Consider the following 26,991-nt stretch of genomic DNA (forward strand, 5'->3'; position numbering starts at 1 on the left):
TGATTTCTCTTGGCTGGTTTTGTTCCAGGCTGTTGGCTCCAACTCAAAGATGACAAGCAAGCCTGCACAATGAACAGCCATGAGGTTTTGCCTTCTACACAGGAAGGCGTGAGTTGCGTGCTTTATCCAACACGGAGGAGCTTCTCTGCTAAGAACAAACCCCCTTGTTAACAACCTAAGTCATGTGGAAGACCCATCTCCCTATAAATTGCTTTTAAGTGGTCTGCTGTGACTCCATATAAGTGGCTTGTTAAATGGTTTCTATCAGATTACTAATATCCCTTTAGGAAGGTCAAAGGTGTTTTTTGTTGGGTGGTTTGTTTTGGCAGGAATCACTGGCCAGTGTAGCGCGGGGCTGCTTTGTGGGTTTACAGCAGTCCCATCATGGGTGGACAATAGGCAGAATTTGTAATGCTTCATTCGGCAGCAAGTAGTTTCTCCTTATTTGAGAAAACTCGTGGTATCAGGTCAAACACACACACAATTTGAGTGAACATGATTGGGGACATGTTAGATAAGCTCCTTGTGCTTAAGGCTCTTCTCTGTGTATCAAGAAATATGGTACGTATGAGGAGGCAGGGGGAAGGATTACCTTTTTTGTAGCGTATCCCAGCGTGCAAAGGATGCCAGGATTAAAAGTAGTAGCGTTACATCAAAGTTGGTTGGTCATTCTTTTCTGCATAGCCCCAAAGATTGGAAAGTCTTTCAACACAGTACAGCAAAAGTGGATGTTCTCCCAATTTTGGCAGTCAACCTTTCATTCTGATCTTCCAGAGCTTTGGCACTTTATTTTGTCTGCCATCAAAGCAATCCTGCCATGAGGGAGGTCATTATAACCTCCATTTTACAGATAGGAGATTGAGGCTCAAAAATAGTGACTCATCGAAAACCTAATCTGCCAAACTAAACCAATTTACGAGGTTTGATCCTTCTGATAGAATTCAGGGCCAGCATTAGAACATTAAGTACATGCCCACTTTGGTTCTTAAATTTGGAACCAGGAATTTCTCTGTTAGAAATTGTCTGGGGCTGCCTTTCCTATAGACCAGCTATGCAGGCAAAATTTGAGTCATTTTTCTAGACTGAGGGAGAGAGAGAGAAAGAATGTATGTGGTCAGATTCAAAGTGATTCTGATAAGCGAGCCCAAAATACGGTCATTGCTTGCATCTGCAGAGGGAGGAGGAAATTGGGTTTCACCACTTTTAAAAAGGGGGGGTTTGTGGGTGGGAGAACAGCAGCTTCCTGGCCTAGATTCCGAAATCAGGATTCCCCCAGCTGTTGGCTGCTTCAAAGGCAGCATAATGCTTTACAAAACCATTGAGAGTTTCTGAATTCACCTTTGTTCAGGTGAATTCAGGTCACCAAGTACAAGCAACTGCAGCAGTTGTCTTTACCACAATGTTTCTGGTGGGTGCCTTGGATTGGTTTCTATAGCGCCTGGGAAATGCATACTGCAGCAGTTCCTCTTCCTACTACAACATGTAAAGTGGCACAGCTGAAATTACTGTTCGCTAGAGGTTCAAGGATTGCCAGTGTGGGCTGTGATTCCCCCTCCACCCCCACCCTGCTCCCCGCTGCAGAGTGAAACCAACTGCAGTGTCAGCAGCATGGACACAGTGACAAGTGCTGATGGATGAGGCCGCATGCAACGCAGTTGCTAATAATGCCACTCTTGAGGGGAGGGCTGTGCAGTGGGGGGTTGCTGCTGCTGATGGTGCCAGTTTGGTTGCAGATAGCTGCCATAAAATAAAAGTTTTGATTTTAAAACTCTTGCAAGAGGCAGGGGACCAGATCAGCTGAGAGCTGTTTAGGCACAGTAGAAGCGGCATCTGTTTCTACTATTTCTCTGCCACTGACTTGCAGCATTGAGCTTCTGTTAGGCATTTTATATGAACTGGAGGTCTCCCCAGACCAACACACTAACCACTATACCACATTGGCTTTCTCTTAAGAGGTCCTAGGAATATAGGAAACTGCTTTTTGCTGAGTCAGATCGTTGGCCCATCTAGCCCAGTATTATCAACACTGACTGGCAGCAATGGCTCTCCAGGGTTTTAGGCAGGATTCTTTCCTAGCCCTACCTGGAGATCAAACCTGGGACTTCTGTGCGCAAAGCAAGTGCTCTACCACTGAGCTATGGCCCCTCCAAACATTTTTGAATTTCATCTCCCTGGGCTTCAGGGTTCCACTTCCATATTTGATGCAGGCAATTGCAAATGTGGTTCTGCAGGTGAAAGAAAAAGCCCTTTTTTGTATTTCCAAAATCCGTAATTTAAATGTAAAGCTTAATGTTGGGCTAGAATGTATGTTCGATTACAAAATGATGCAAACAATGTAATGCAATGTACACACACAGCTCAGAGCTGTTCTAATGTCATGTGTAAAAATGGCCTTAGAGCATGCGCTGTCTCTGCACTATCACATCACTGGGTTAGAGCTTAGTTTGAAGGTCTGCAACCTCCTCCCACATTTCACCATGCAGACTTCATGATTTCAACATCAAATCAGCCTTTTCCTCCACTCCTCTCCCATGCTTTTTGTTGTATCTTGCCTGAGATCTCGAATGTTTGAACATTTTTGTGACTTCAGTGTTGGCCTTATAAAGGTATTACCCTTATACGAATGTTGGTATTTGTCTTATGGCCAGCACAACTACCTTTTTCATTTTTGTCAAATTGGTTTAACTCTCAGTTTCCTGCTCAAGGAATCCTGGAAACTGCAGTTTTGTGAGGTGGTTCAGAGAATTCTCTGTTAATGCCAGACCTTTGCAATAAGCTACAGTTTCCAGAATTCCTTTGTCTTTAGGGTGGGGTGGGAGAGGAGGATGCTAGTATGTGTTAAAGTGCAGTCTAGTGAAATACGGCTGTCCAAGCCACTCAGCCTGCTTCATAGGAAGCTGCTGTATACCAGGTCAGATTATTTGTCCATCTAGTCCAGTATTGTCTGACTGGCAGTGGTTCTCCGGAGTCTCGGGCAGAGAGGTCTTTGTCATCACCTTGCTGCTACCTGATCCTTTTTTTAACTGGAGATACCTTGGACCTTCTACATGCAAAGCATATGCCCTACCACTGAACTAGAGTCCCTCTTCATCAAGCTTTCAGAATTCATGATATTTGAAGCAACTGCTCCTTTTATGAAGAAGCAAAATCCATTGAAATCAATGGGTCTGACACCCATGGAAAAGTATTTTAGGACCAGACTGCATGTTTATAGCACAGAGGCAGAGTCTGCATAACACTTAGCACAAGTGGGCTGCATTTTCATCTTGGGGTTTAGTCCCCTTTCTTCTGGACCTGGCACAGTTGCCAGGCTAGCACTTGATCAGTAGGCATGTCCAGGAACGGAAAGGCACCCATCAGTGATTTCTTAGGCATCTGCTCTAGGGCTAGTTCTTGGGAGCAAGTATCCCCTTATAGGAGATGGGAAGCAGAAGCATTCCTGGCAAGGTTTTAAACTTAAAGCTCTGAGGTAAGGGGGCAGGCCTTGACAATGGGACGATTCACATGCAACGGTGGCAAATCCTTTGTTGAAGCATATGCCAGGCATATCCCACAGCCTTTTTTCATTTTCAGCTTCCAGTCAGAGGTTGCTACGTGACATCCAAACCCAGACACTATTAAGTTAATCGTGGGTTACACAACCCACAGTTAACCTAACAACTAATTATGTAGTTAATTAACCCACGATATGCTGCCACTACCTGCAAAGCGGGTCCTTGTGAAATACACCAGCAAAATTTCAGACAGTAAATTTAGTAGCAACTTAAGTTATTGCAGCACCTGTTCCCTCTGTCACTGCTGCCCCTTACTTCTATGTACTTCATTTTTGTCTGTTATGTTTCCCCCCCACCCCGACCCCGGTTATCCTTTGATGTTGCCCCTCTACTTAACTTTCCACGCTTCCTGTTCAGATGTGTTTCCTCCTCCTCAGTAACACTTCTTGTGGACTGGCAGCTTTACAATGACTTTGTAGTTACAATCATTTTGCTGGGTTGCAAAACAGCAGTGGGGCAAGCAGGAGAGCTGGGTCATGATAGCACGGACCAAAAAAAAAATGGTACAGGCTCTGTCTCTGTGAGATCTGGAAGCAGCTAGGGGTCTGCAGTGTCAAGGGGGCGGGGAGAGAAAGATCAATATGAATTGTGGTCTCTATTCCTTGGTATGCATGAATAGGTTGAAATGAGCTTATTCAGTATTGTTCGAAACTAGTGATTGGCAATTTTGGGGCCTTGTGAAAACCGGAATGGTGGGATATAAATACAGTTTTTTAATATACAATTTTTGGGAGGTAGATACCCCACAAGTCAAGTTCAGAGTAGGAGATAGTGCCTCTTTACTATGCACTGTGGTACATTTGCTGCCCATTGTGCTGTTGCCTTTTGTGTGGTTTTGTCTTGTGTAATAGCTGAAGCAGCAGCACACCACGGCACAGCACAGCAGAGGCAGGCATGAGCAGCAGGCCTGTCTCTGTGCCATAGCAGCTAGGCCCATGGTGGCCTCTCATTTCCGTCAAAGTGCACCACAAACCCCTGTTGCCCGTTTCACTTCTGGCACCCATGCTGCACAGTCTGGCCATGTTCTAAGCCAGTGCTCTCGAACATTTATGCCTTCAGGAAACACTTATGAGTTTGGAAACTTTCACTTCAAAAATTACATGGTTAGCATAAATTGCTACAAATCTGTACATATTCCAATGCAAACTATACAAGTGTGTATAGTAGACACATAGTAGAACTGTTCAGAACCTCCAAAGTTCGCTATCTGCAAGAAAAATCCTTAGGTGATTTGACAGAACAAAAAGGCTGTGTTAGTGGTCCTGGAGGGCATCCTCCATTATCCAGTACAAATGTAGTTGTTGTTGTTCAGTCGTTCAGTTGTGTCCGACTCTTCGTGACCCCATGGACCATAGCATGCCAGGCCTTCCTGTCCTGCACTCTCTCCCGGACAAATGTAGTACTCAGCAGCAACTGGTATTCATGCAGAGAAAATGGAGTATCAGTGCCCGGAACTAAGATTTCTGGGTTCTGTCACATTGCTCATTGTCCTTGTATATGTGCAGTAAAGGTGAGTACTGGTGTACGCTCAATAGGAAGGAGGTGGGAAGGCTTTTAAAAACTGGTGGGGAGGAGAGCAGCTCCATCTTACCTGCCCCTTGTTTGCAGCTGCAGTCTGGGCAAGAACTCCTGCAGCCCGGACTTAGTTATGTATTACTTTCCCCAGAAGTTGTTGCTCACTCAGAGGGAAAAAGACATACTCATATACAGGGTACAGTGTGTCTGAACATTGCAATTGCCACAACTGCTTTGCAAATTAAACACCGCAGCAGTTAATTTTTACCGAGAGAGGTCTGGTGCCTTAGGTTGAACCAGCGCTCAATAGGGTTTAGACCAAACACCTCATTTCAATACAAACCCGAAGGCTCTATTAGGCAGAGCGTACGCCTGTTTATTTTTTTAAGTGTGCACATAAAAATGTACCGTGTGAATGAAGCAAATGTGTTGGAAACAGTGCGTCATGGTGGCATGCCACCCAGAGGGGAGATGATTGGCTGCAACCCCCTGTCAAACACACACTCAGCAGCAAACTCGGTTTAACATGTGAAAAGGTGCTCTTCAGAGGACCAGGATTGTCATCAGTAAACTGTCCAGTTTCTGAGTTAGGAGGATAAACAGAATGGCTTCGCGGTAAAGCGGCTTGACTTTTTCAGGCCACCTGGAGCCTTGCATTTTAGTTCAAGGCTTCTTGAAAACGTCCAGCCATCCCTCGGTTTTTGAGGCACTGGCCACCTCATCCTAGATATACGCTTGCTTGCGGGAGGGCGACTGTTGTCACTCTGGTGGAGGGCACTCTGCACACGTTCAGAGGCGCCCTCATTTTTCTTTTCTTTTTAATTGTTTCAAACAGCCCAGGCTGGGAATGGCGATTCTCTTCTACAAGACAGCGTGTAAACAAGCCCTCCTGGCTGACATGCAACCCCGCGCCCCAATGCGCAAAGAAAGGGTGCGGCGGGTGTCTCCCGCTTCCCCCAGATCGCATGCCTCCGCCGCCCCCGTTGCAACGCACCGCGTCCCTGGCGGTTCGCGTGCAAGACCCGCCGCCTGCAGCCGGAATTATCTGTGCCGCCCGGGCCATGTGAGCAGCGAGTCAGGTGTCTCCCCACCCCGCCTTGGCGGCGCTCCAGCACGTTGCTTGCTGCTGACACTCGTTCAGCGGCAGCGAGAGGCGGACACGTGAGGCGCTGACCCCGTTGGAGGGTTGGACCCCCCGCCCCCTCTCTCCCCCCTCCTCGATGTTTTCTCCTCCAGCTATTGGCAGGCGCTAAAAATAACGAGAGCTGGTGCAGTTTGGCACAGATTCACCGCCAAGAGCGGGGCAGCGCTGGGTATCTTCGGCCTCGGGCAATCCCCGCTTCTGCCCCGCTGCGAAGAGCCGGGTCACGGTGCCTCGGAGTTAGTTTCAAAGCGGGGAGGGCCAAAGCCATAAGGGGAAACCTTTTAGGAAGAGGGCGAAAGCAAAAGGGGTTTTCAGAGCAGGAATGTTAGTGCTGGCTGATGAATTTTTATTTTTACGTGCTTTGTTAAATAACGTATGAATATAGAGCGCCACTTATGTAGTGGTTAGAGGGCCCCCCAATGTGTTGGAATACAGTTCCCATCATCCCCAGCCAGGGTGACCATTTGTTGGGGAGTTGTAGCTGAACGTGCTGGAGGGTGGGCACATTGGGGAAGGCTCTGTTAGTGTGTCAGATTTGGATTTGGGAGACCCAGGTCCAAATTCCCAGTCTGCTTTGAAGGCCTTGGGCAGCTTACCATCTCTCAGGGTGATGTACCTCACAGGATTCTTGTGAAAATAAATGCCAGGGGTTGGATGGGGGAAGTGAAGCGGCTAGAAACACACATGCGCTCCAGCCTATTAAATAACAAAGGTTGGGCAAGTTTTGGAAGGTGAGGATGACAATTGCGTATAAACTCTCCCAGCAGAGACAACCAACTAGGAATTGGGCCCAGAAAATAACGCCATTGTGACTTGGGGCACTGTTAGACAAGGCTTTTATTGTGCAATTGCCCTGCCTAATTCGTGGAATTTTATGGGTGGTCCAGGCAATGTTGTTTTCCATTTGTAACTCTCCTGTGTTTTCCCACGGCCGCTTCTAGGGTTTCTTCATTTCCCCATAAAAACATAGAGGACGGAAAGATGGAATAGCTGTGCAGTGCCTTTTGACTGGTTATGCTAGGAGCCCCCGGTCTGGAAACACCCTTGGTTTCCTTCCATTTCATGCTCAGCTGATGACTATATCCCTTACTAAGAGACTGGCAGTGCAATCTTGTGCATGTCTACTCAGAAGCAAATCCTATTAAGTTCAGTGGGACTTATTCCTGGATAAGTGTGCATAGGATTCGCACAGCAAAAAGAGGTATGAATGAGGTGGCAGAGAGATGAGATGGTATAATGGACTTCACTGTACCACTTACGTTTAGAGATGAGAGGAGCCTCCCCCCACATTAAAAATCACTCCCTGCAAGTAGAAAATCAGTGTGCAAGGAGCAAGCTGGGCTAGAACCTCTCTCTCTGATGTCCTAGCTTTGATGTTTTGTGTTGATATAGCCTTGCCAAATTATATGTTTCTGTAAATTCAGTGTTGATTTGTGTTTTCCCCCCAGTCTTTTTATCTTCCCCTTTGGGAGTTGATATTTTTGTACTGCTTGTTTTTCTTAAACCATAAAGCAATTTTATTATCTTCAATATAATTTACAATATAGACAACCAAGATGAAGGAACCTAGTGCCCTTGATTTCAGTATGCATATGCTTAATTTCCCCATTGGAATAAATGAGAAAAGTGCTTAACTTTGGCTGGATCTCACCCTTTCTGCACTTTTTTTTTTGTTAAATGTAATTCATGCTAAAGATAATATACTCATACGTTCTTATTCTATGTTGTTAATTGAAGAGATTTCTCAGGACATCATTCAGTGCCTTTTCCCCGCATTTCTTTTTTGGAGCCAGTTAGTGCAATGCATAGTCATAAGGAGGCTGTGCATTTTTAGTTTTCAACCTATTTATGCTACCTAGAGCATGGCATTTAATAACAGAAGAGCCTTATGTTTTCCACTCCCTCTAGTGTCAGTAGTTTTTAAGCATCCAAGGCATCCAGAGTCAATGGAGGATATTTGAGCTGATCTCTGACCAATGTATCTTGATTGAGTGAAAGTGCCAACCTTTGTTTTTGCTGTCAGTACTGCTGATCAATAGGGCAGTTCCACTCCCCACCCCTCCAACCCTTGAGGCTGCTGCTGGTATTCAAAAGGAGTTATAAAAGGTGGTGTATGACTGATCTCATTTTGAGCATATGAAGCTTAAGTCGTTCTACTTAACCCAATACTATCCACTGTGACTGTCAGCAGCTCTCTAAGGTTGTGGGCAGAAGAAGCCTTTCCTAGCCTTGCTATCTTTTAACCTCATTGTTGTTCAGTCGTGTCCGACTCTTCGTGACCCCAAGGACCATAGCACGCCAGGCCTTCCTGTCCTGCGCTCTCTCCCGGAGCGTGCTCAAGTTCATATTCATTGCATCGGTGATGCTATCTAGCCATCTCATCCTCTGCCGTCCCCTTCTCCTTTTGCCTTCAATCTTTCCCAGCATCAGGGTCTTTTCCAGGGAGTTTTCTCTTCACATTAGGTGGCCAAAATATTTGAGCTCCGGCTTCAGTATCTGACCTTCCAATGAGCAGTCAGGGTTGATTTCCTTTAGGATGGACTGATTTGACCTCCTTGCAGTCCAGGAGACTCATAAGAGTCTTCTCCAGCACCACAGTTCGAAAGCATCAATTCTTCGGCGCTCAGCCTTCCGTGTAGTCCAGCTCTCACAGCCATACGTTGCTAATGGGAAAACCATAGCTTTGATTATACGGACCTTTGTCAGCAAGGTGATGTCTCTGCTTCTGACTATGCTGTCTAGGTTTGCCATAGCTTTCCTCCCAAGGAGCAAGCGTCTTTTAATTTCATGGCTGCAGTCACCGTCTGCGGTGATCTTGGAGCCCAAGTAAATAAAATCTGTCACTGCTTCCATTTCTTCCACTTCTATATGCCAGGAAGTGATGGGGCCAGATGCCATGATTTTAGTTTTTTTAATGTTGAGTTTCAAACCAGCTTTTGCACTCTCCACTTTCACCCTCAACAAGAGGCTCTTTACATCCTCTTCGCTTTCTGCCATTAGAGTGCTATCGTCTGCATATCTGAGTTTGTTGATAATTCTCCCGGCAATCTTAATTCCGACCTGTGATTCATCCAACCTGGCATTTCTCAGAATGTACTCTGCATATAAATTAAATAAGCAGGGCGACAATATACAGCCTTGTCGTACTCCTTTCCCAATTTTGAACCAATCGGTTGTTCCATGTCCGGTTCTTACTGTTGCTTCTTGACCCTCGTACAGGTTTCTCAGGAGACAGGTAAGGCGGTCTAGTACTCCTTTCTCTTTAAGAATTTGCCACAGTTTGTTGTGATCCACACAATCAAAGGCTTTAGCGTAGTCAATGAAGCAGAAATAGACGTTTTTCTGGAATTCTCTTGCTTTCTCTGTGATCCAGCGAATGTTGGCGATTTGATCTCTAGTTCCTCTGCCTCTTCGAAACCCAGCTTGTACTTCCGGTAGTTCTCAGTTCACATGCTGCTGAAGCCTAGCTTGTAGGATTTGGAGCATAACCTTGCTGGCATGTGAAGTGAGCGCAATTGTACGGTAGTTTGAACACTCTTTGGCACTGCCCCTCTTTGGAATTGGAATGTAAACTGACCTTTTCCAGTCTTGTGGCCACTGTTAAGTGTTCCAAATTTGCTGGCATATTGAGTGCAGCACTTTAACAGCATCATCTTTTAGGATCTTAAACAGCTCAGCTGGAATACTGTCATCTCCGCTAGCTTTGTTGTTAGTAATGCTTCCTAAGGCCCACTTGACTTCACTCTCTGGGATGAGAGCTCAAGTTCCGTGACCGCACTATCATGGCTATCAGGGACATTCAGATCTTTCCTGTATAGTTCTTCTGTGTATTCTTTCCACCTCTTCTTAATCTCATCTGCTTCTGTTACGTCCCTGCCTTCTTTGTCCTTTATCATGCCCGTCTTTGCACAAAACGTTCCCTTGAGATCTCCAATTTTCTTGAAGAGATCTCTAGTCTTTCCCATTCTATTGTTTTCTTTGATTTCTTTGCATTGTTCATTTAAGAAGGCCTTCTTGTCTCTCCTTGCTATTCTCTGGAAATCTGCATTCAGTTGGATATATCTTCCCCTTTTTCCCTTGCTTTTCACTTCCCTTCTTTCCTCAGCTACTTGTAAAGCCTCATCAGACAGCCACTTGGCTTTCTTGCATTTCTTTTTCTTTGGGATGGATTGAGTTGCTGCCTCCTGAACAATGTTACGGACCTCCATCCATAGTTCCTCAGGCCCTCTGTCTATCAGGTCTAATCCCTGAAATCTAGTCGTCACCTCCACTGTATATTCATAAGGGATATGATTTAGGTCATACCTGAATGGTTTAGTGGTTTTCCCTACGTTCTTCAATTTCAGCCGAAATTTTGCAAGAAGCAGCTCATGATCTGAGCCACAGTCAGCTCCAGGTCTTGTTTTTACTGACTGTATAGAGCTTCTCCATCTTTGGCTGCAAAGGACATAATCAATCTGATTTCGATATTGACCATCTGGTGATGTCCCTGTGTAGAGTCGCCTCTTGTGCTGTTGGAAAGAGTGTTTGCTATGATCAGCGTGTTCTCTTGGCAAAACTATTAGCCTTTGTCCTGCTTCATTTTGTACACCAAGGCCATGCTTGCCTGTTATCCCAGTGATTTTTTGACTTCCTACTTTAGCATTCTAATCCCCTATGATGAAGAGGACATCTTTTTTTGGTGTTAGTTCTAGAAGGTATTGTAGGTCTTCAGAGAACCGATCAACCTCAGCTTTTTCAGCATCAGTGGTTAGGGCATAGACTTGAATTACTGTGATGCTGAATGTTTGCCTTGGATACGTACTGAGATCATTCTGTTGTTTTTGAGATTGTACCCCAGTACTGCTTTTCCCACCCTTTGTTGACTATGCGTGCTACTCCATTTCTTCTAAGGGATTCTTGGCCACAGTAGTAGATATGATGGTCACCTGAATTAAATTCACCCATGCTTGTCCATTTTAGTTCGCTGATTCCCAAGATGTCAATGTTCAGTCTTGCCATCTCATGTTTGACCACCTCCAGCTTACCATTATTCATTGATCTTACATTCCAGGTTCCTAAACAATATTGTTCTTTACAGCACCAGACTTTCTTTTCACCACCAGACACATCCACAGCTGAGTGCCCTTTCGGTTTTGGCCCAGCTGCTTCACTCTTTCTGGCACTACTTGGAAATTCCCTCTGCTCTTCCCCAGTAGTATATTGGACACCTTCCAACCTGAGGGGCTCATCTTCCCGCGTCATATCTTTTAGCCTTGTGATACGTTCCATGGGGTTTTCTTGGCAGGAATACTGGAGTGGGTTGCCATTTCCTTCTCCAGTGGACCACATTTTGTCAGAACTCTCCACCATGACCTGTCCGTCTTGGGTGGCCCTGTACGGCATAGCTTATGGCTTCACTGAGTTACACAAGCCCCTTCGCCACAACACTCTGCATGCAAAGGATATGCTCTGCTGCTGAGCTGTCTCATCTGATGGAGCTGGGATTGACTCTGATATGGGAGTAGAGCACCCATCTCTCCACAGAGCGTCTCTACTCTCCTTCAGATGATGCTCAGAAGTGCAAGGAGAGGAAAAACAATGCATTTGTGCATCTTCCAGAAGCACCTTTTGGCCATCCAAAGTGAGCCTGAGAGGTTGGGAGGAGGGGAAGAGGTTTGCCTCATTGATCAATACAGTACTGGCAATATAATCAAGGACTGGCACATGAAAGCATGTAGTGGACCCCACCTATGCTCTGTTGAGCTGCTTGCTGAGGAGAGGAGCTGACAAGTGCCAGTTGAATCTTTTGGTTGTCATTCATTTGCGGAGGTTTGGGCAGTTGTTTGCTCTGTTCGGAGAGGCTGCCAGTGTAAAAAGTTTGAGATCCCCGTGATCAAGGGGCCAAAAATCAAATGCTGTTCGAGAGCAGGCAGAAGTATTTCCAGGATGTCCCTGAAGCCTGACGGCCCCCTGAGCAAAAGTCTTTGAGTGTGTTCTTGCTGGATACAAACCCCTCTCCCAGTTCCAAAATTGGTTTTAAAGTTGGCAGTGCTTGCAGCTGGAACAAGCTGCTGTTGCCCTTATAAGCTTCACAATGCCCACAAAAATATAAAAGAGAGGCGGTTTATTTTGGGCGCATGTCTTTGAAGCCAAGGGTTTTTGCAGGACAGAGCTGAGTGATGATGATTGGTCCCTGCGGGAAATTAAACTCATTCTGTCACCAAAAGACAGACAGAACAAGAGTGTGGGCATGTTTGCTTGGAAAGTACATCTCTGTTCCTGATGTAGGTCACGTGCGGATGTGTATGTGGTGTGCGAGTTCAGGCACACAAGGCAAGGAGCAGGGGCGGGGGAGTGCGCCACCCGCTAAGCTTCTGTGTGGTCCACTTTACAAAGTCCTCACACAGTTGAGCACATCCCTGATTTTGGGGGGTGGGGGAGACAAAATGTTGGGAAGCAAAGGAAAGTGGCAGTGTACAACCAAGGGGTTTTAGGGCTAGGATAAGTGGATGGTAACCTGTTAGGGAGGGACCAGAGCTCAGTGGTAGAGCACCTGTTTTGCATGCAGGTGGTCCCAGATTCAATCCCTCTGGTTGAAGAAGGGTCAAGTAGCAAGCAATGTGCAAGCCCTCTGCCTGAGCCTCTGGAGAACTGCCCCCAGCCAGAGGAGACTCTGCTGAGCCAGATGGACAAACAGCCTGGCCACCTTCCATGATAACCAGCACTAGCAGCAGCCAGAGTGGAGTCTTAGTTGCACAAGCCAGCCTGGCCCAGAAGCCCTTATCACCCGACCTGACCTGGCCTATTTTTGTTGAGAGGTTTCTTTCTTTGGTCCTAGTTCCTTCCCTTTGGCTGGACCTGAGTTCGTGGGCTGAACCCTATTCTGATATTCCTCTGATTCCAGGCTCATGACCTGCTTTAGCCTTGAGACGTGATGCTGTAAGAATGTGGAAGACTGTCACGGGGTCATTAATGGAGCACTTTTCTAAATGTACCCTTAGGGAGGCCAGCTTGAGAAGCCCTGAGCCAACACGATCTCTGGTTTGGCGTTTGCACTGGCCTCTTGTGGGGTCTTGGCACTGGGGCCTCTGCCTCCTGCCACAGCTTTCAGATGGGCGGCCTGGGTCTTCTGCCTGCGTATATGCGCCATCCACTTGCTCTGCTTTTCCCACAGCACGTGCCCTTTGGGCCACATTCCCTGCTGTTTCCCTGACTTCGTCCTGGAGCCACATGGAGGCTGCGTGCGTTCAGTTGGTCATTGGCTTCGCACCTTCAGACACAGCTGCCAGCCGTACTGCAGATCAATGCCATGGTGGAAGGGAGGGGTGTGGGGGGAGGATAGTTTTCATTGGCAGCGACTCTGCTCAAGTCCAGTCCCCCCATTTCCTCCTGCTCTGACCTCTGTATGCAGAGTTTGGCAGGTCAAACAGTTGGCACGCAAAAGCAAAAAAAGGGAGAACAATTGTTCGCTGTATCGACCCGAGGGGGCAGGACAAGGAACGGTGGCTTTAAATCCCATGAAGATAGATGTTGGATAAATGTTAGAGGTGCAATTTAGTTTTGCTATGTTGTTATGATCAGAGGGAGTTTTTAACTGTTGCTTCCGGTGTGGGATGTAGCCCAACTCCCTAAGAGACGCTCCAGCAGAGAAATGTGCAGCCTGGGTAGATTTCAGAACTGTCTTCCTTGGAGTTTTTCAGGGAAAGGCTGTGCAGGTTAGCAGCACGCAGCTTGGACTGGATCCGTGTTCTTCAACCTTCCCAGACTCGTGAGCCATTTTCAAGCAGACGGGGGGACACGCTATTATTTTTTCTTCTGTTCTCTAGTTTCTCTTTCTCAACAGTTCCCAGTGTGGCAGCTCACAGTACTTTTTGTGGGGGAGGCAGTCCCAGATGGCAGCAGAAAAATTGGGAGGATCTGTTCACTTGTTTAGAGGCAGTGGCGGCCAGCCATTTGCTGTGGCAAGAGGCAGCAATAGATTCTGTTTGTGTGGGCGCAGATGTCCGATAGGAGCCTTCAGTGACCTGTGCCTGTTTGAACCAATGATACCTTTTGCTTGGGCAGGCTGCTGGAGGTTTCTGTGGAGGCACAACCAAAGGGGCCCTGCTTCTTCCCCTCTCCCCCCCGCCTCCCACTTGCTCACCTCCGGGCAATGGCAGCCTGTAGGTTCTTGGATCCTGCTGCTTCTTCAGATACCAAGAATAACAGCACACCCTGCCAAAGTCAGGAAGAGGAATTAAAGGTTTCATTCATCTTTTTTCATTTGTAGCCTACTGGGGCTTGAAAGGGTGCTCCCCCCCCCCCCACAGAGGGTTTCCCATAGTGGGTGACATGGAATTGCATGCAGTAACATTTCCTTGAGATGTCCCATTCCAGGCCTGCACAGCTTGTTACCCATCAGGTCAAAAGCCGCCCACCAGTCAAGCTTCATAAGCATCTTGTTTTTGCCTGCCTGGAACTGCAATAACAGGGGGGAGCATCTGGGAGGCACATGCCTCACAGCACCATATTGATTTGTAGGGTGTGTGTATGGGGGGAGGGGGGCATTGGTCCTGCCACTGAGCAGGATTTGGACTAGATGGCCTTTGAGTACTCGTAGGATCCTGATTCCGGCTGCTGAGTGGTTCAGGTTCAGAATGCTGAACTAGAACATGACCCAGGCATGGGAGTTTTTAGAACCCATATTAGTGCAATACCCTCATTAGGCCAGCCAAAAGATCACCAAAAATGTGCAAGCTTTTGACTGCTCCAGATTGCTTCATCAGGCAAGATGTTATAAAGAGCATCTTGCCTGATGAAGAGATCTGGGGATCTCAAAAGCTTGTACATTTTTTTGGTGATCTTTTGGTTGGCCTAATAAAGGCATTGCGCTAATATGGGTTTTTGGATTTCATTTATGGTCCACACGGCTTACTTTGCTTTTTGTGAGTTTTTAGGACGTTGCTTTAACTCCTTAGCACTGTGCACAGCTCCTGCGTTCATCTTCCCCCTGGCTCTTTCTCATCTCACAGGTGGTGTGATCCTGTATGTGGGCTCAACAGCAGGCTCCAGCCCCACCCCAGGCAGCCCTCCCAGTGGATACCTGGCACCTTCGCCCCAACACTCATTGCCCTCCTCCTTGGAAGAGCTGACCATTACCGAGATTGGGGCCATCAAGCCACAACGGGCCGGCTCCCCCTCCTCACCCAAAGTAGCCTTCCAATTCCCAGAGGGGATTCGCTATCCCAGCAAGGGCCAGTCGCCCCCAACGCAAAGCGGGGTGCCTGCTGCCAAGCAGAACGGAGCCACCGGCACCTTCACCAGTAAGTAACTCGCTGCTCTGCCACCTCCTCCGTTTAGTGAGGGAAATGGAAACAAAGGATGGCCAGCGGCAGAGCAAAAAACAGAGATCCAGACCCCTGCTCTCGATTCTGGTATTTGCAGCTTTGAGGGCCAAAACAGATGTTACTTTAAAGGTGCGATCCTATGCATGTTTAGGCAGAACAAATCCCTACCAATCCCAGCATCCCACAGCCAGGAGTTGTAGGACTTCTTTCTGTCTAAACATGTGTAGGATTGTGCCTTAAATGTGTATCCAGCAGCTATGTCTTCTTTTCCTTTTCACTCCTGAGTAGATGCAGGGCTCCAGATCTTAAAAGCACGCCCTACCCCCCACTAGGGTCCGGATTGGGATCCTGCACCTACTCTAGAGTAAAAATGGGGATGGGGGAGACGCAACTGCAAAACACAGGTTTAAAGCAATGTCTGTTTTTGGCCCTAAGAGCAAGGGCAATATGGAACTTTGGGCTATAGTGTGAGCGAGGAGTTGGGTTCTGCCAGTCAAGGCTTGGAGGTTCATCACACGGAGCTTTTATCCGAGCACCCTATTATTTCAGTGGGGCTTACTCCCAAGTAAGTGTGCTGAGGGTTGCAGACTTACAGGGTTATCGTAGGTCTACTGAGAAGTAAGTCAGAGGTTACCTGGGGGCTGCAAGAACAGCAGAACTTATTCTGCAGAAGAAGTTAAGCTATGAAATCAGGACTCCCCCCCCCACCTTTGCACACATGCCAAGGAGGGAGGGAGGCACTCCCTCAGTTCAAACCACATGGCTGCTGTGTAAAGAAGCCCTTCCTAAGCCTGCAAAGACACTGAAAGCAGGAAGGTCTGGAAAGGATGTGGAGGTTTGCGGGGGGGTTGCTTAATGTAGAAACATCCCTGGAGTGAGCATTGTGAGCCAGGATGTCACCAGTTCAAATCTCACCTCTGCCACGAACTTGCTAGGTGGGTCTTAGACAAGCCGCAACCTCATTTGTCTCAGCCCCCCTACGCATTCTACAATAACAGGATAACAAGCGTGACCTAACATACAGGATTGTTATATAGCTTTCTAGCTATTTTTATAAAGACTTCAGAGTCTTTCACTTACATTCTGCTATGTATGTGAAGTGTGCCTTTAGAGCAGCCTTCCTCAACCTGGGGTCCTCGAGAAGTGTTGGACTACAGCTCCCATCATTTCCCCACTCAGCCTGGCCATTGGACATGCTGGCTGGGGATGATGTGATGTGTAATCCAACATACATGGAGGGCACCAGGCTGGGGGAGGCTGCCTTAGAGAAAGGCTAAAATATTACTCTCCCCAGAGGGAACCTCCCCACTCCTGCTCCTGCCAGTTGCACATGCCTCTTTATTTAACTATCCACATCTTAAAAGTTGGCCATTGCTCAACTCATGGGCCTGAGCTTCTGGAAAAAGCAAGCCAAGTTGGCCACCCCAGAGGGTACAGAGCTGTTTAGTTAATTGATCTTTTAAAACTCCCAAAGGCGCAAGGTTGTTGTTAGCAACATTATCCTTTCATTTAAGGTATCATTACAGCAACTGAATGTGTGGGAGTGTGAGCCCATTGGTGATGGGAGTTGTAGTGCACCATCTCTGTATGGCAGTCCGTTGGGGAAGGGTGCTGTAAGCCTTCTGGAAGTGCAGGGGAAGGGGACCGAGGGTGGAGAGGAGGACACTGGTGGAGGATTAACCCCAATTCCTCTCTCTGTCTCTCAACAGAGGCGGGTGGGATGGTGCTGCTCTGCAAGGTTTGCGGCGACATTGCCTCAGGCTTCCACTACGGCGTCCATGCATGTGAAGGGTGTAAGGTGAGGAGCACCCTCCTTCTCCCCACCCCCCCATTTTTTTTGGTTTGTTTGTCTAAGTGTTGTATCAGGAGTGATGAGAACTAGAAACCATTTTTTTAAGTATCAAAACTGAGAATTTGGTGCCTGATAATCAAATTCTGCACTCATGGGGGAATTGCAGGAATCCAAAGTACACACAATTCTCACTCTTGGCAGTGTTTTGCATCTACCTATAAAAATATTATCTAAAATTATTTCATGGTTGCCTTTAAGAGTGGGATCCTCTCATCTGCATCTCTCTCTGGGCTGCGTAGTAATGAATCTGGTCCAGTGTGCACTCTGTGTTAACTAATTTATTTCTAAAGTGCCTTGCAGAAGTGATTAGTCTTGATTCATTTCTGCTCTTCTCCCTATTTCCATTGATTGCAGAAACGCTATACTGTAGTATCGCTCTGTGACAAGCTTGAGAGGTTGTCACAGAGAGGAAGACCAGGATCTCTTCTTGATCATCTCAGAGAGCAGGACACGGAATAATGGGCTCAAGTTACAGGAAGCCAGATTCCGGCTGAACATCAAGAAAAACGTCCTGACTGTTAGAGCAATACGACAATGGAACCAATCACCTAGGGAGGTGGTGGGCTCTCCCACACTGGAGACATTCAAGACGAGGTTGGACAGCCATCTGTCAGGGATGCTCTGACCTGGATTCCTGCATTGAGCAGGGGGTTGGACTCAATGGCCTTGTAGGCCCCTTCCAACCCTACTATTCTACGATTCTAGTAGCAAAGTAGGGCAGGGTCATTCATAGTGGTAGCAAAAATAGATGGGAAAAACAAAAGGGATGCTTCCGTTACAAATTTTGTTTTGGTCAAACTAATGGATGCCTACCGTACTGCTGACCATCCAAGTGGCTCCCAGGAATTCAAGGTAGAATAAACTTACCCTATATTCTTGGAACTAATTGTGGCACCTTCAGCTAACTTTTAGAAAGAGACATCTGCAACATGTCAAGACTAGGTACATTTCCAGTACAACTCTAAAAGAATGAAAAGTCAAGCGTCGATGTGAACGCTCAGAGCGTGTTTGTGTGTGTGTGTTGACTCCTGTTCCCTAATCCAGTCCCTATCTGCTTCTGCCCACCAGGGGTTCTTTCGCCGGAGCATACAGCAGAACATCAACTACAAGATGTGCGTGAAGAACGAAAACTGCATGATCATGCGGATGAACCGCAACCGCTGCCAGCATTGCCGCTTCAAGAAGTGCCTGGCGGTGGGCATGTCAAGAGACGGTGAGCGTCTAGGCAGGGCCAGACCCTGTTTTAGGTAGATGGGAGGCTCAGGGGCAACTGCAGTGAATTACCTTTGAGTGACAATCCAGAGCTACAGATGTATCTTAATAATGGGCCCTGTGGCTTTCTTCCAAGTGCATTTGGAATTGAGTGAGCGACACAAAAGCACACTGGAAGTGCACAGTGTTTATCTTCTTTAACAGCACATAGGCAGAGCAGTTTGCTTATTACATTTTTAAACTGCCCAGTAACCAAAGTTCTCTGGGCGGTGTACAAATTAAAAACATAAATACAAAGTAGCAATAAAACAAATGGGATAAAAAGCAAGATAAAACTACCAGCAGCCTATAATAAAACAAAATGTAACACTGGCTTACTGACCTGTACTGTACAGTACACTTTCTTAAGGAATGGCAGCCCCCCAAAATGGCAGGGAAATGGTGGAGGGGAGCAGGGAGAAGGGGCTAAGCTACTACCTAGGTATGCTCTATCATTAATGTACCAAGTGGTACATAGCCTAAGGCAGAAACAGTTGGCTGGCTGCTGCTGTTCTCTCATGAGAGTACAGTGTCAGCAAATCCTTGGTTGATTAATGGAACCCTGGGCTGATTTATGCTCCTGAGCCAGGATTTCCAGAGCAACAGAGAAGGATGTGGGAGGAGCCACTCATGCCCAGAGAGCAAACAGTGTCCTTTGATTAATGGTCACAACGGCTCTCCTGAGTACATGACAGATGTACCCAGAAGCCTGAGAAGCTAGTTGCTAATTTTGGCTTTGCAATGGTGCCATGGATTGAGGACAGGTTTGGAACCGGCCATTCCTGGTTTTTCTGGGGAAGAGAATTGCAGCAAAATCAGCAGTTGCCACCATCTCCCGAGTTGCAGAAACAGCATTGCACAGTGTGTGCATGCACGCATGAGGCAGTATACCTGATCTGACCGGTGCCTGTCCCATCTATATTTTTTTACTCAGGTTTGAGATGATGTTGAAGGGCCATGCAGCTGTCTTCATCCCCGCATCGACCTCATTGCAGCCAGTTTCAATGCAACAGTGGCAGGGGGAGTTTTAGAGGATGCAGCTTCTCCCACAATAGCGTAGGGGCTATGAGAATAGCTGTGCCCTGCCATCATACTGTGTATGAACTGGTTATCTCATGGAGTCCTTCCCCACGGCACTCACATCTCCCTGCCGTTCTCTCCATTCCGCAGCTGTGCGCTTTGGCCGCATTCCTAAGCGGGAGAAACAGCGCCTCCTCGATGAGATGCAGAGCTACGTGAACAGCCTGAATGAGGCCCCGATGGACGCTGGTCTGAGTCCTGAGGCAGACACCCCACCCAGCCCTAACGCCCAGGAAGAGGAGGCGATTGGCGCCATCTCCAGGGCTTACCACGACATCTTCGTGAGTGGGCAGGACCGCCTGGGCAAGCGGGGCGGCTCCCCAGGGAGCAAGGCCTGCCCCTTGGCCAACTACCACGAACAGCAGCTCAACCCCTCCTATGGCTATGGGCAGTACGAGTCAGCCACCTTGCGCCTGTCAAGCTACAGCACTCCGGAGCAAGCCAGTTACGTTGACAACAGCCCCCGGTGCTTCGGCAATGACCTCTTCCAGGCCCAGCAGGCTGGCTATCTGCACAATGCTGGATGCTACCCAGCCTTTGAATACGGCTACCCAGAGGCAGACCCCCAGAGGGGCTGCCCCTGGCGGGGGACAACCAGCAGAGGCATTGTAAGTACCTAGCAGTTACACTGGGGAATTCATTGCCATGGGATGTTGCGGTAGCCACTGGCCCAGCTTTCCCCAGCTGGGTGCTCCCCACATGTGTTGGACTCCAACTCCCATCACTCCCAGCCAGTGTCATGCTGGCTGAGAATTATGGAATGTTGCAGTCCAACACAACAGTTTGATGCCAGGTTGGGGGAGGCTGCACTAGCATATAGGCAACTTTTTAGAAGGATTAGAGATATGGAAGATAGGTCTATTGATGGCAATGAGCCATGATTGCTAGGAATAGAACCCCTATGCCAGCCTTCCTGAACCTGCCGCCTTTCAGATGCATTGGACCACAGCTCCCATCATCCCTGGCCAGCACAGCCACGCAGTCAAGACACTTTTGGAGGGTGCCAGGTTGGGTAAGGCTGCTCCACATTCAGAGGCAGTATAACTCTGTGATCCCTCCAAAAGCTTGGGAGTTCCTTCTGAGTTCCCTGAGGGCTTTCTATTAATCCCAGATGGGACGGGTAGTCAATTTAATAGTAAGAAGCTCCAAGAGACATAACACAGCTTCCAGGTGTGCTTGAATTTCAGCATGTTTCTTTTTAGAAATTGGGCCCTGACTGAGCTGTAACTGAGGGAGGCTGGCAGATTGCAAAATCAGGCCTTGTTGTTGTTGTTCAGTCGTTAAGTCGTGTCTGACTCTTCGTGACCCCATGGACCATAGCACGCCAGGCCTTCCTGTCCTCCGCTCTCTCCCGGAGTGTGTTCAAGTTCATATTCATTGCATCAGTGATGCTATCTAGCCATCTCATCCTCTGCTGACCCCCTTCTCCTTTTGCCTTCAATCTTTCCCAGCATCAGGGTCTTTTCCAGTGAGTTTTCTCCTCGCATTAGGTGGCCAAAATATTTGAGCTCCAGCTTCAGTATCTGTCCTTCTAATGAGCAGTCAGGGTTGATTTCCTTTAGGATGGACTGATTTGACCTCCTTGCAGTCCAGGAGACTTGTAAGAGTCTTCTCCAGCACCTCAGTTCGAAGGCATCGATTCTTCGGCGCTCAGCCTTCCTTATAGTCCAGCTCTCACAGCCATACGTTGCTACTGGGAAAACCATAGCTTTGATTATACAAATCTTTGTTGGCAAGGTGATGTCTCTGCTTCTGACTATGCTGTCTAGGTTTGCCATAGCTTTCCTCCCAAGGAGCAAGCGTCTTTTAATTTCATGGCTGCAGTCACCGTCTGCGGTGATCTTGGAGCCCAAGAAAATAAAATCTGTCACTGCTTCCATTTCTTCCGCTTCTATATGCCAGGAAGTGATGGGGCCAGATGCTATGATCTTCGTTTTTTTGATGTTGAGTTTCAAACCAGCTTTTGCACTCTCCACTTTCACCCTCAACAAGAGGCTCTTTAGATCCTCTTCGCTTTCTGCCATTAGGGTGGTATCGTCTGCGTATCTGAGGTTGTTGATAATTCTCCCGGCAATCTTAATTCCGACCTGTGATTCATCCAACCCGGCATTTCTCAGAATGTACTCTGCATATAAATTAAATAAGCAGGGCAACAATATACAGCCTTGTAGTACTCCTTTCCCAATTTTGAACCAATCGGTTGTTCCATGTCCGGTTCTTGCTGTTGCTTCTTGTCCCACGTACAGGTTTCTCAGGAGACAGGTAAGGTGGTCTGGTACTCCTTTCTCTTTAAGAATTTGCCACAGTTTGTTGTGATCCACACAATCAAAGGCTTTAGCATAGTCAATGAAGCAGAAATAGACGTTTTTCTGGAATTCTCTTGCTTTCTCTGTGATCCAGCGAATGTTGGCGATTTGATCTCTAGTTCCTCTGCCTCTGCGAAACCCAGCTTGTACTTCCGGTAGTTCTCGGTTCACATGCTGCTGAAGCCTAGCTTGTAGGATTTGGAGCATAACCTTGCTGGCATGTGAAATGAGCGCAATTGTACGGTAGTTTGAACACTCTTTGGCACTGCCCTTCTTTGGAATTGGAATGTAAACTGACCTTTTCCAGTCTTGTGGCCACTGTTGAGTGTTCCAAATTTGCTGGCATATTGAGTGCAGCACTTTAACAGCATCATCTTTTAGGAACTTAAATAGCTCAGCTGGAATACTGTCATCTCTGCTAGCTTTGTTGTTAGTAATGCTTCCTAAGGCCCACTTGACTTCACTCTCTAGGATGTCCGGCTCAAGTTCCGTGACCGCACTATCATGGCTATCAGGGACATTCAGATCTTTCCTGTATAGTTCTTCTGTGTATTCTTTCCACCTCTTCTTAATCTCATCTGCTTCTGTTACGTCCCTGCCTTCTTTGTCCTTTATCATGCCCGTCTTTGCACAAAACGTTCCCTTGAGATCTCCAATTTTCTTGAAGAGATCTCTAGTCTTTCCCATTCTATTGTTGCATTGTTCATTTAAGAAGGCCTTCTTGTCTCTCCTTGCTATTCTCTGGAACACTGCATTCAGTTGGATATATCTTCCCCTTTCTCCCATGCTTTTCGCTTCCCTTCTTTCCTCAGCTACTTGTAAAGCCTCATCAGACAGCCACTTGGCTTTCTTGCATTTCTTTTTCTTTGGGATGGATTGAGTTGCTGCCTCCTGAACAATGTTACGGACCTCCGTCTATAGTTCCTCAGGCACTCTGTCTATCAGGTCTAATCCCTGAAATCTAGTCGTCACCTCCACTGTATATTCATAAGGGATATGATTTAGGTCATACCTGAATGGTTTAGTGGTTTTCCCTATGTTCTTCAATTTCAGCCGAAATTTTGCAAGAAGCAGCTCATGATCTGAGCCACAGTCAGCTCCAGGTCTTGTTTTTACTGACTGTATAGAGCTTCTCCATCTTTGGCTGCAAAGGACATAATCTGATTTTGATATTGACCATCTGGTGATGTCTATGTGTAGAGTCGCCTCTTGTGCTGTTGGAAAAGAGTGTTTGCTATGATCAGCGTGTTCTCTTGGCAAAACTCTATTAGCCTTTGTCCTGCTTCATTTTGTACACCAAGGCCATGCTTGCCTGTTATCCCAGTGATTTCGTGACTTCCTGCTTTAGCATTCCAATCCCCTATGATGAAGAGGACATCTTTTTTTGGTGTTAGTTCTAGAAGGTATTGTAGGTCTTCAGAGAACCGGTCAACCTCAGCCTTTTCAGCATCAGTGGCTGGGGCATAGACTTGAATTACTGTGATGTTGAATGTTTGCCTTGGATACGTACTGAGATCATTCTGTCGTTTTTAAGATTGTACCCCAGTACTGCTTTTCCCACCCTTTTGTTGACTATGAGTGCTACTCCATTTCTTCTAAAGGATTCTTGGCCACAGTAGTAGATATGATGGTCACCTGAATTAAATTCACCCATGCTTGTCCATTTTAGTTCGCTGATTCCCAAGATGTCAATGTTCAGTCTTGCCATCTCATGTTTGACCACCTCCAGCTTACCATTATTCATTGATCTTACATTCCAGGTTCCTAAACAGTATTGTTCTTTACAGCATTGGACTGTCTTTTCACCACCAGACACATCCACAGTGAGTGTCCTTTTGGCTTTGGCCCAGCCGCTTCACTCTTTCTGGTGCTACTTGGAAATTCCCTCTGCTCTTCCCCAGTAGTATATTGGACACCTTCTGACCTGAGGGGCTCATCTTCCCGCGTCATATCTTTTAGCCTTGTGATACGTTCCACGGGGTTTTCTTGGCAAGAATACTGGAGTGGGCTGCCATTTCCTTCAGGCCTTACTACCTTGGTAATTCTACTGCAGGTTCTCCCATAGAGAACTCTGGTTTCCAAACTCTTGCATTCTCTCTGTTGTAAAATGGCGGTACTGTAGCGGTAATAAGTGACAGGACTGGATTGACAGATAGTAATTTTTAAAACGGTGAGCCTCTTCAGGAGCCAACAGGGCTAGTAAGAAAGGGCTATGCAGCTGTCCTCGTCTCCCTACCTACCCCATCACTGCTAGGTTCAACACAATAATGGCAGGGAGAATTTTGGTGGCTGCCGCTTCTCCCACAATAGTGTATGGGCAATGAGAAAAGTTGTTCCTGCTGACATCCTCTGTTACTTCATTTTAAGAATAAATAATAGCTTCCAGCCAGGCAACCTGAGTCTTAACAACTTCCTTTTTAGATATTACCCATTTGAAGCAGGCTAATATCATTCAGAGGTTTCATATGCACACATTACACATGGTTCTGTAGGGTTCAGCCACTTCCTCTGTTTGCCTTGACCTAGACGTTTTGTACTACCCCCATTATATTTGCAATCCGCTGACCCAAAGGTACCCCTACTAACTGGATCTACACTTGCAGCAGAATAAGATGATCAAGCCCAGATGTCATGACTAGAATGTACCACTTTAGACTGCAAGTGGAGGAATATGCTGTCTTGTATTAAAGAAAAACATCTGCAAGCAGCAGACTAATACATGAGTACAAATGGTTCTAGCCCAGCCCTCTTCCTACTATGCTAGTTTTCTGTACCTGCAGGGAGTTGCTTTTTGTTTCTCATACAATTCAAAATGTATTTCATCCTTGTGGTCAAGTGCCACAGTCCACTGTACTACCTCAGGACTCTACCATCTTGCCCCTACATCATTGTCATTCAGGGCTAGATCCAGCCATACTTATTCAGCAGTTCTGAAGTTAAGGCTGTGACCCTACACCCACTTACCTTAGAGTAAGCCCCATTAAACTCAATGCAAAACATCTGGTTAGACAGGTATAAGATTGCACTTTTAAACTATTAATACTTGGCCCAGTGTCGTCGTCCTGTCCCGTCCCCTCCCCACCGCACCATCCACCATTTAACTTTGCATTAGAGCGTCCAACTTCCTGTCCGGCTACCATATAGGGTCATCCACTAGCCAACCACTGTGCACTGTTTAAGCTGCACAATCCAGAGTACTGTGTGCTACGATCAGACAAAGGCAGCAAGTGCCACTAGAATAAAATAGCTCCAGATGACTCAAGGGAAGTGAATTCAGCCGCAGCCCTAGTTTTACAAAGGAAACTGAAAAGTAAAAACACGATCACGATGAACATTACTTTCCCCAAGGTTTCATGACAAATTTGGTGCTGTTGTTTTTTTTAAAAAGAAATAGTTTTAAACCAACCTATTTTTTCTTTCTTGTTTTAAACCTATTTGTGGCACATTCCTGAAGGTTTGTTTAAAAAACCTGATGTGATGGCGGCAGCTCAGATTCATGCTTACAATCAAGTCTGCCACCGAACTCATATAAAATGGTGGGGCCGAAAGGGAATTTCAAGTGAAGAAGGGTGTGGGGAACCTTGCTCACATTCTCCCTTCCCAAACCAAAAGTAATTTTCTCCCAGTCAAGCTACATCGCTGGAAGTAGTAACCCCACTGGAAGAAAAAGCAGTTACAGATAAGCAGTTTTGTGTGTATGTAAAAGGATGGATGGTGGGAAGATTGCCCGCTTGGTTGGTTGGGTTTTTTTGCATTCCCCCCCTCCCCCCACCCATTTATACCTTATCATTCCATCTAGATGCACCTTTGATTTAAAGCAGCTTTACTGTGTGTTTTCATTACATAAGTCAGCCTTCCCCAAACTGGTACCCTCCAAGATGTGCTGGGAATGATGGGAGTTGCAGTCCAACACATCTGGAGGGCATCAGGTTGGGGAAGGTGGACACAAGCCATCCTTTTACGGGGTGGGGAGAGCATTTTTGAAATAAAGTAATAATAGTATTGCTTGTTGGTTAGAACAGGTCTTTTGCAAGGGATTCTGGTTTGACCAAGTTTACTTCTATTTCTCCCTGCAGGCTTGTCCTCTGAACGCCACCCCCTACTGTAGCAATGGCAAGAGCAGCCAGCAAGTGTGGGAGGAGTTTTCGCAGTGCTTCACACCAGCCGTTAAGGAGGTGGTGGAGTTTGCCAAGAGCATTCCGGGCTTCCAGTCACTCTGCCAGCAGGACCAAGTGATGCTGCTCAAAGCAGGCACTTTCCAGGTCAGTTTGTTTGTTCTTACATTTATATCCTGCCCTTTTTTCTCTTGCAAGGAACCCAAGGCAGCTTATATGATCCTCCTCCTCTCCATTTCATCCTCACAACAACAACCCTGTGAGGTAGGTTGGGTGAGAGTCAGTGACTGGCCCAGAGTCACCCAGTGTGCTTCAGAGCCAAGTGGGGGCTAGAACCCAGATCTCTTGGGTCCCAGTCCAACACTCTAACCACTACACCACACTGGCTCTCTGACTACACTACACAAGGGCTGAATCTACACATAGCAGTTTTACCGTTATCATACTGCAGTGATAACTGTTGGTGCCCATTACACCAATGGGCACCAGTAGTTATCACTGCAGTATGGTAACGGTAAAAGTGCTATGTGTAGATTCAGCCTGACTCTCAGTTGCTCTTGCTATACATATTACTTCATGGATCGAGCCAAGGGCAGTCCTTCCGTAGGCAACCCAATTCTGTGCAAAGGATTACTTATGCAAATTGAGCTAATCTGCATATCATTTCCCAGGTCACAATATTGATTACTGAGGTTGAATTTTTTTCCAGATGTTTTCGGTTTTAGGGAGGAGCTGTGATGGCAGTTGGCTAGGATAGAGAGAGAAGAGACATGAGCTTTTGGGGTAGGCTTTTTTTTCCACCATTGCAAAAGCTAGAGACTTGCTTCCCACTTTTAAATGAAAACTTGCAGCATTGTTTGATGAGG

General features: G+C 46.9%; 1 protein-coding gene across 1 annotated transcript in view; it reads left to right on the forward strand.

Moving 5' to 3' along the window:
- LOC146353528 (nuclear receptor subfamily 1 group D member 1-like) overlaps window positions 1-26,991 on the forward strand; it is a 44,611-nt gene that overhangs the window by 14,517 nt on the left and 3,103 nt on the right. The window contains exons 2-6 of the mRNA XM_084836673.1: window positions 15,207-15,497; window positions 17,231-17,319; window positions 18,442-18,586; window positions 19,795-20,312; window positions 26,087-26,272. Of these exons, the coding sequence (XP_084692799.1) occupies window positions 15,207-15,497; window positions 17,231-17,319; window positions 18,442-18,586; window positions 19,795-20,312; window positions 26,087-26,272 (1,229 nt within the window). The remainder of the gene's footprint in view (window positions 1-15,206; window positions 15,498-17,230; window positions 17,320-18,441; window positions 18,587-19,794; window positions 20,313-26,086; window positions 26,273-26,991) is intronic.

Source organism: Heloderma suspectum, chromosome 2 (assembly GCF_057233095.1).
Source record: "Heloderma suspectum isolate Gila_16-S chromosome 2, 16-S_ref, whole genome shotgun sequence".
Taxonomy (NCBI): Eukaryota; Metazoa; Chordata; class Lepidosauria; order Squamata; family Helodermatidae; genus Heloderma; species Heloderma suspectum.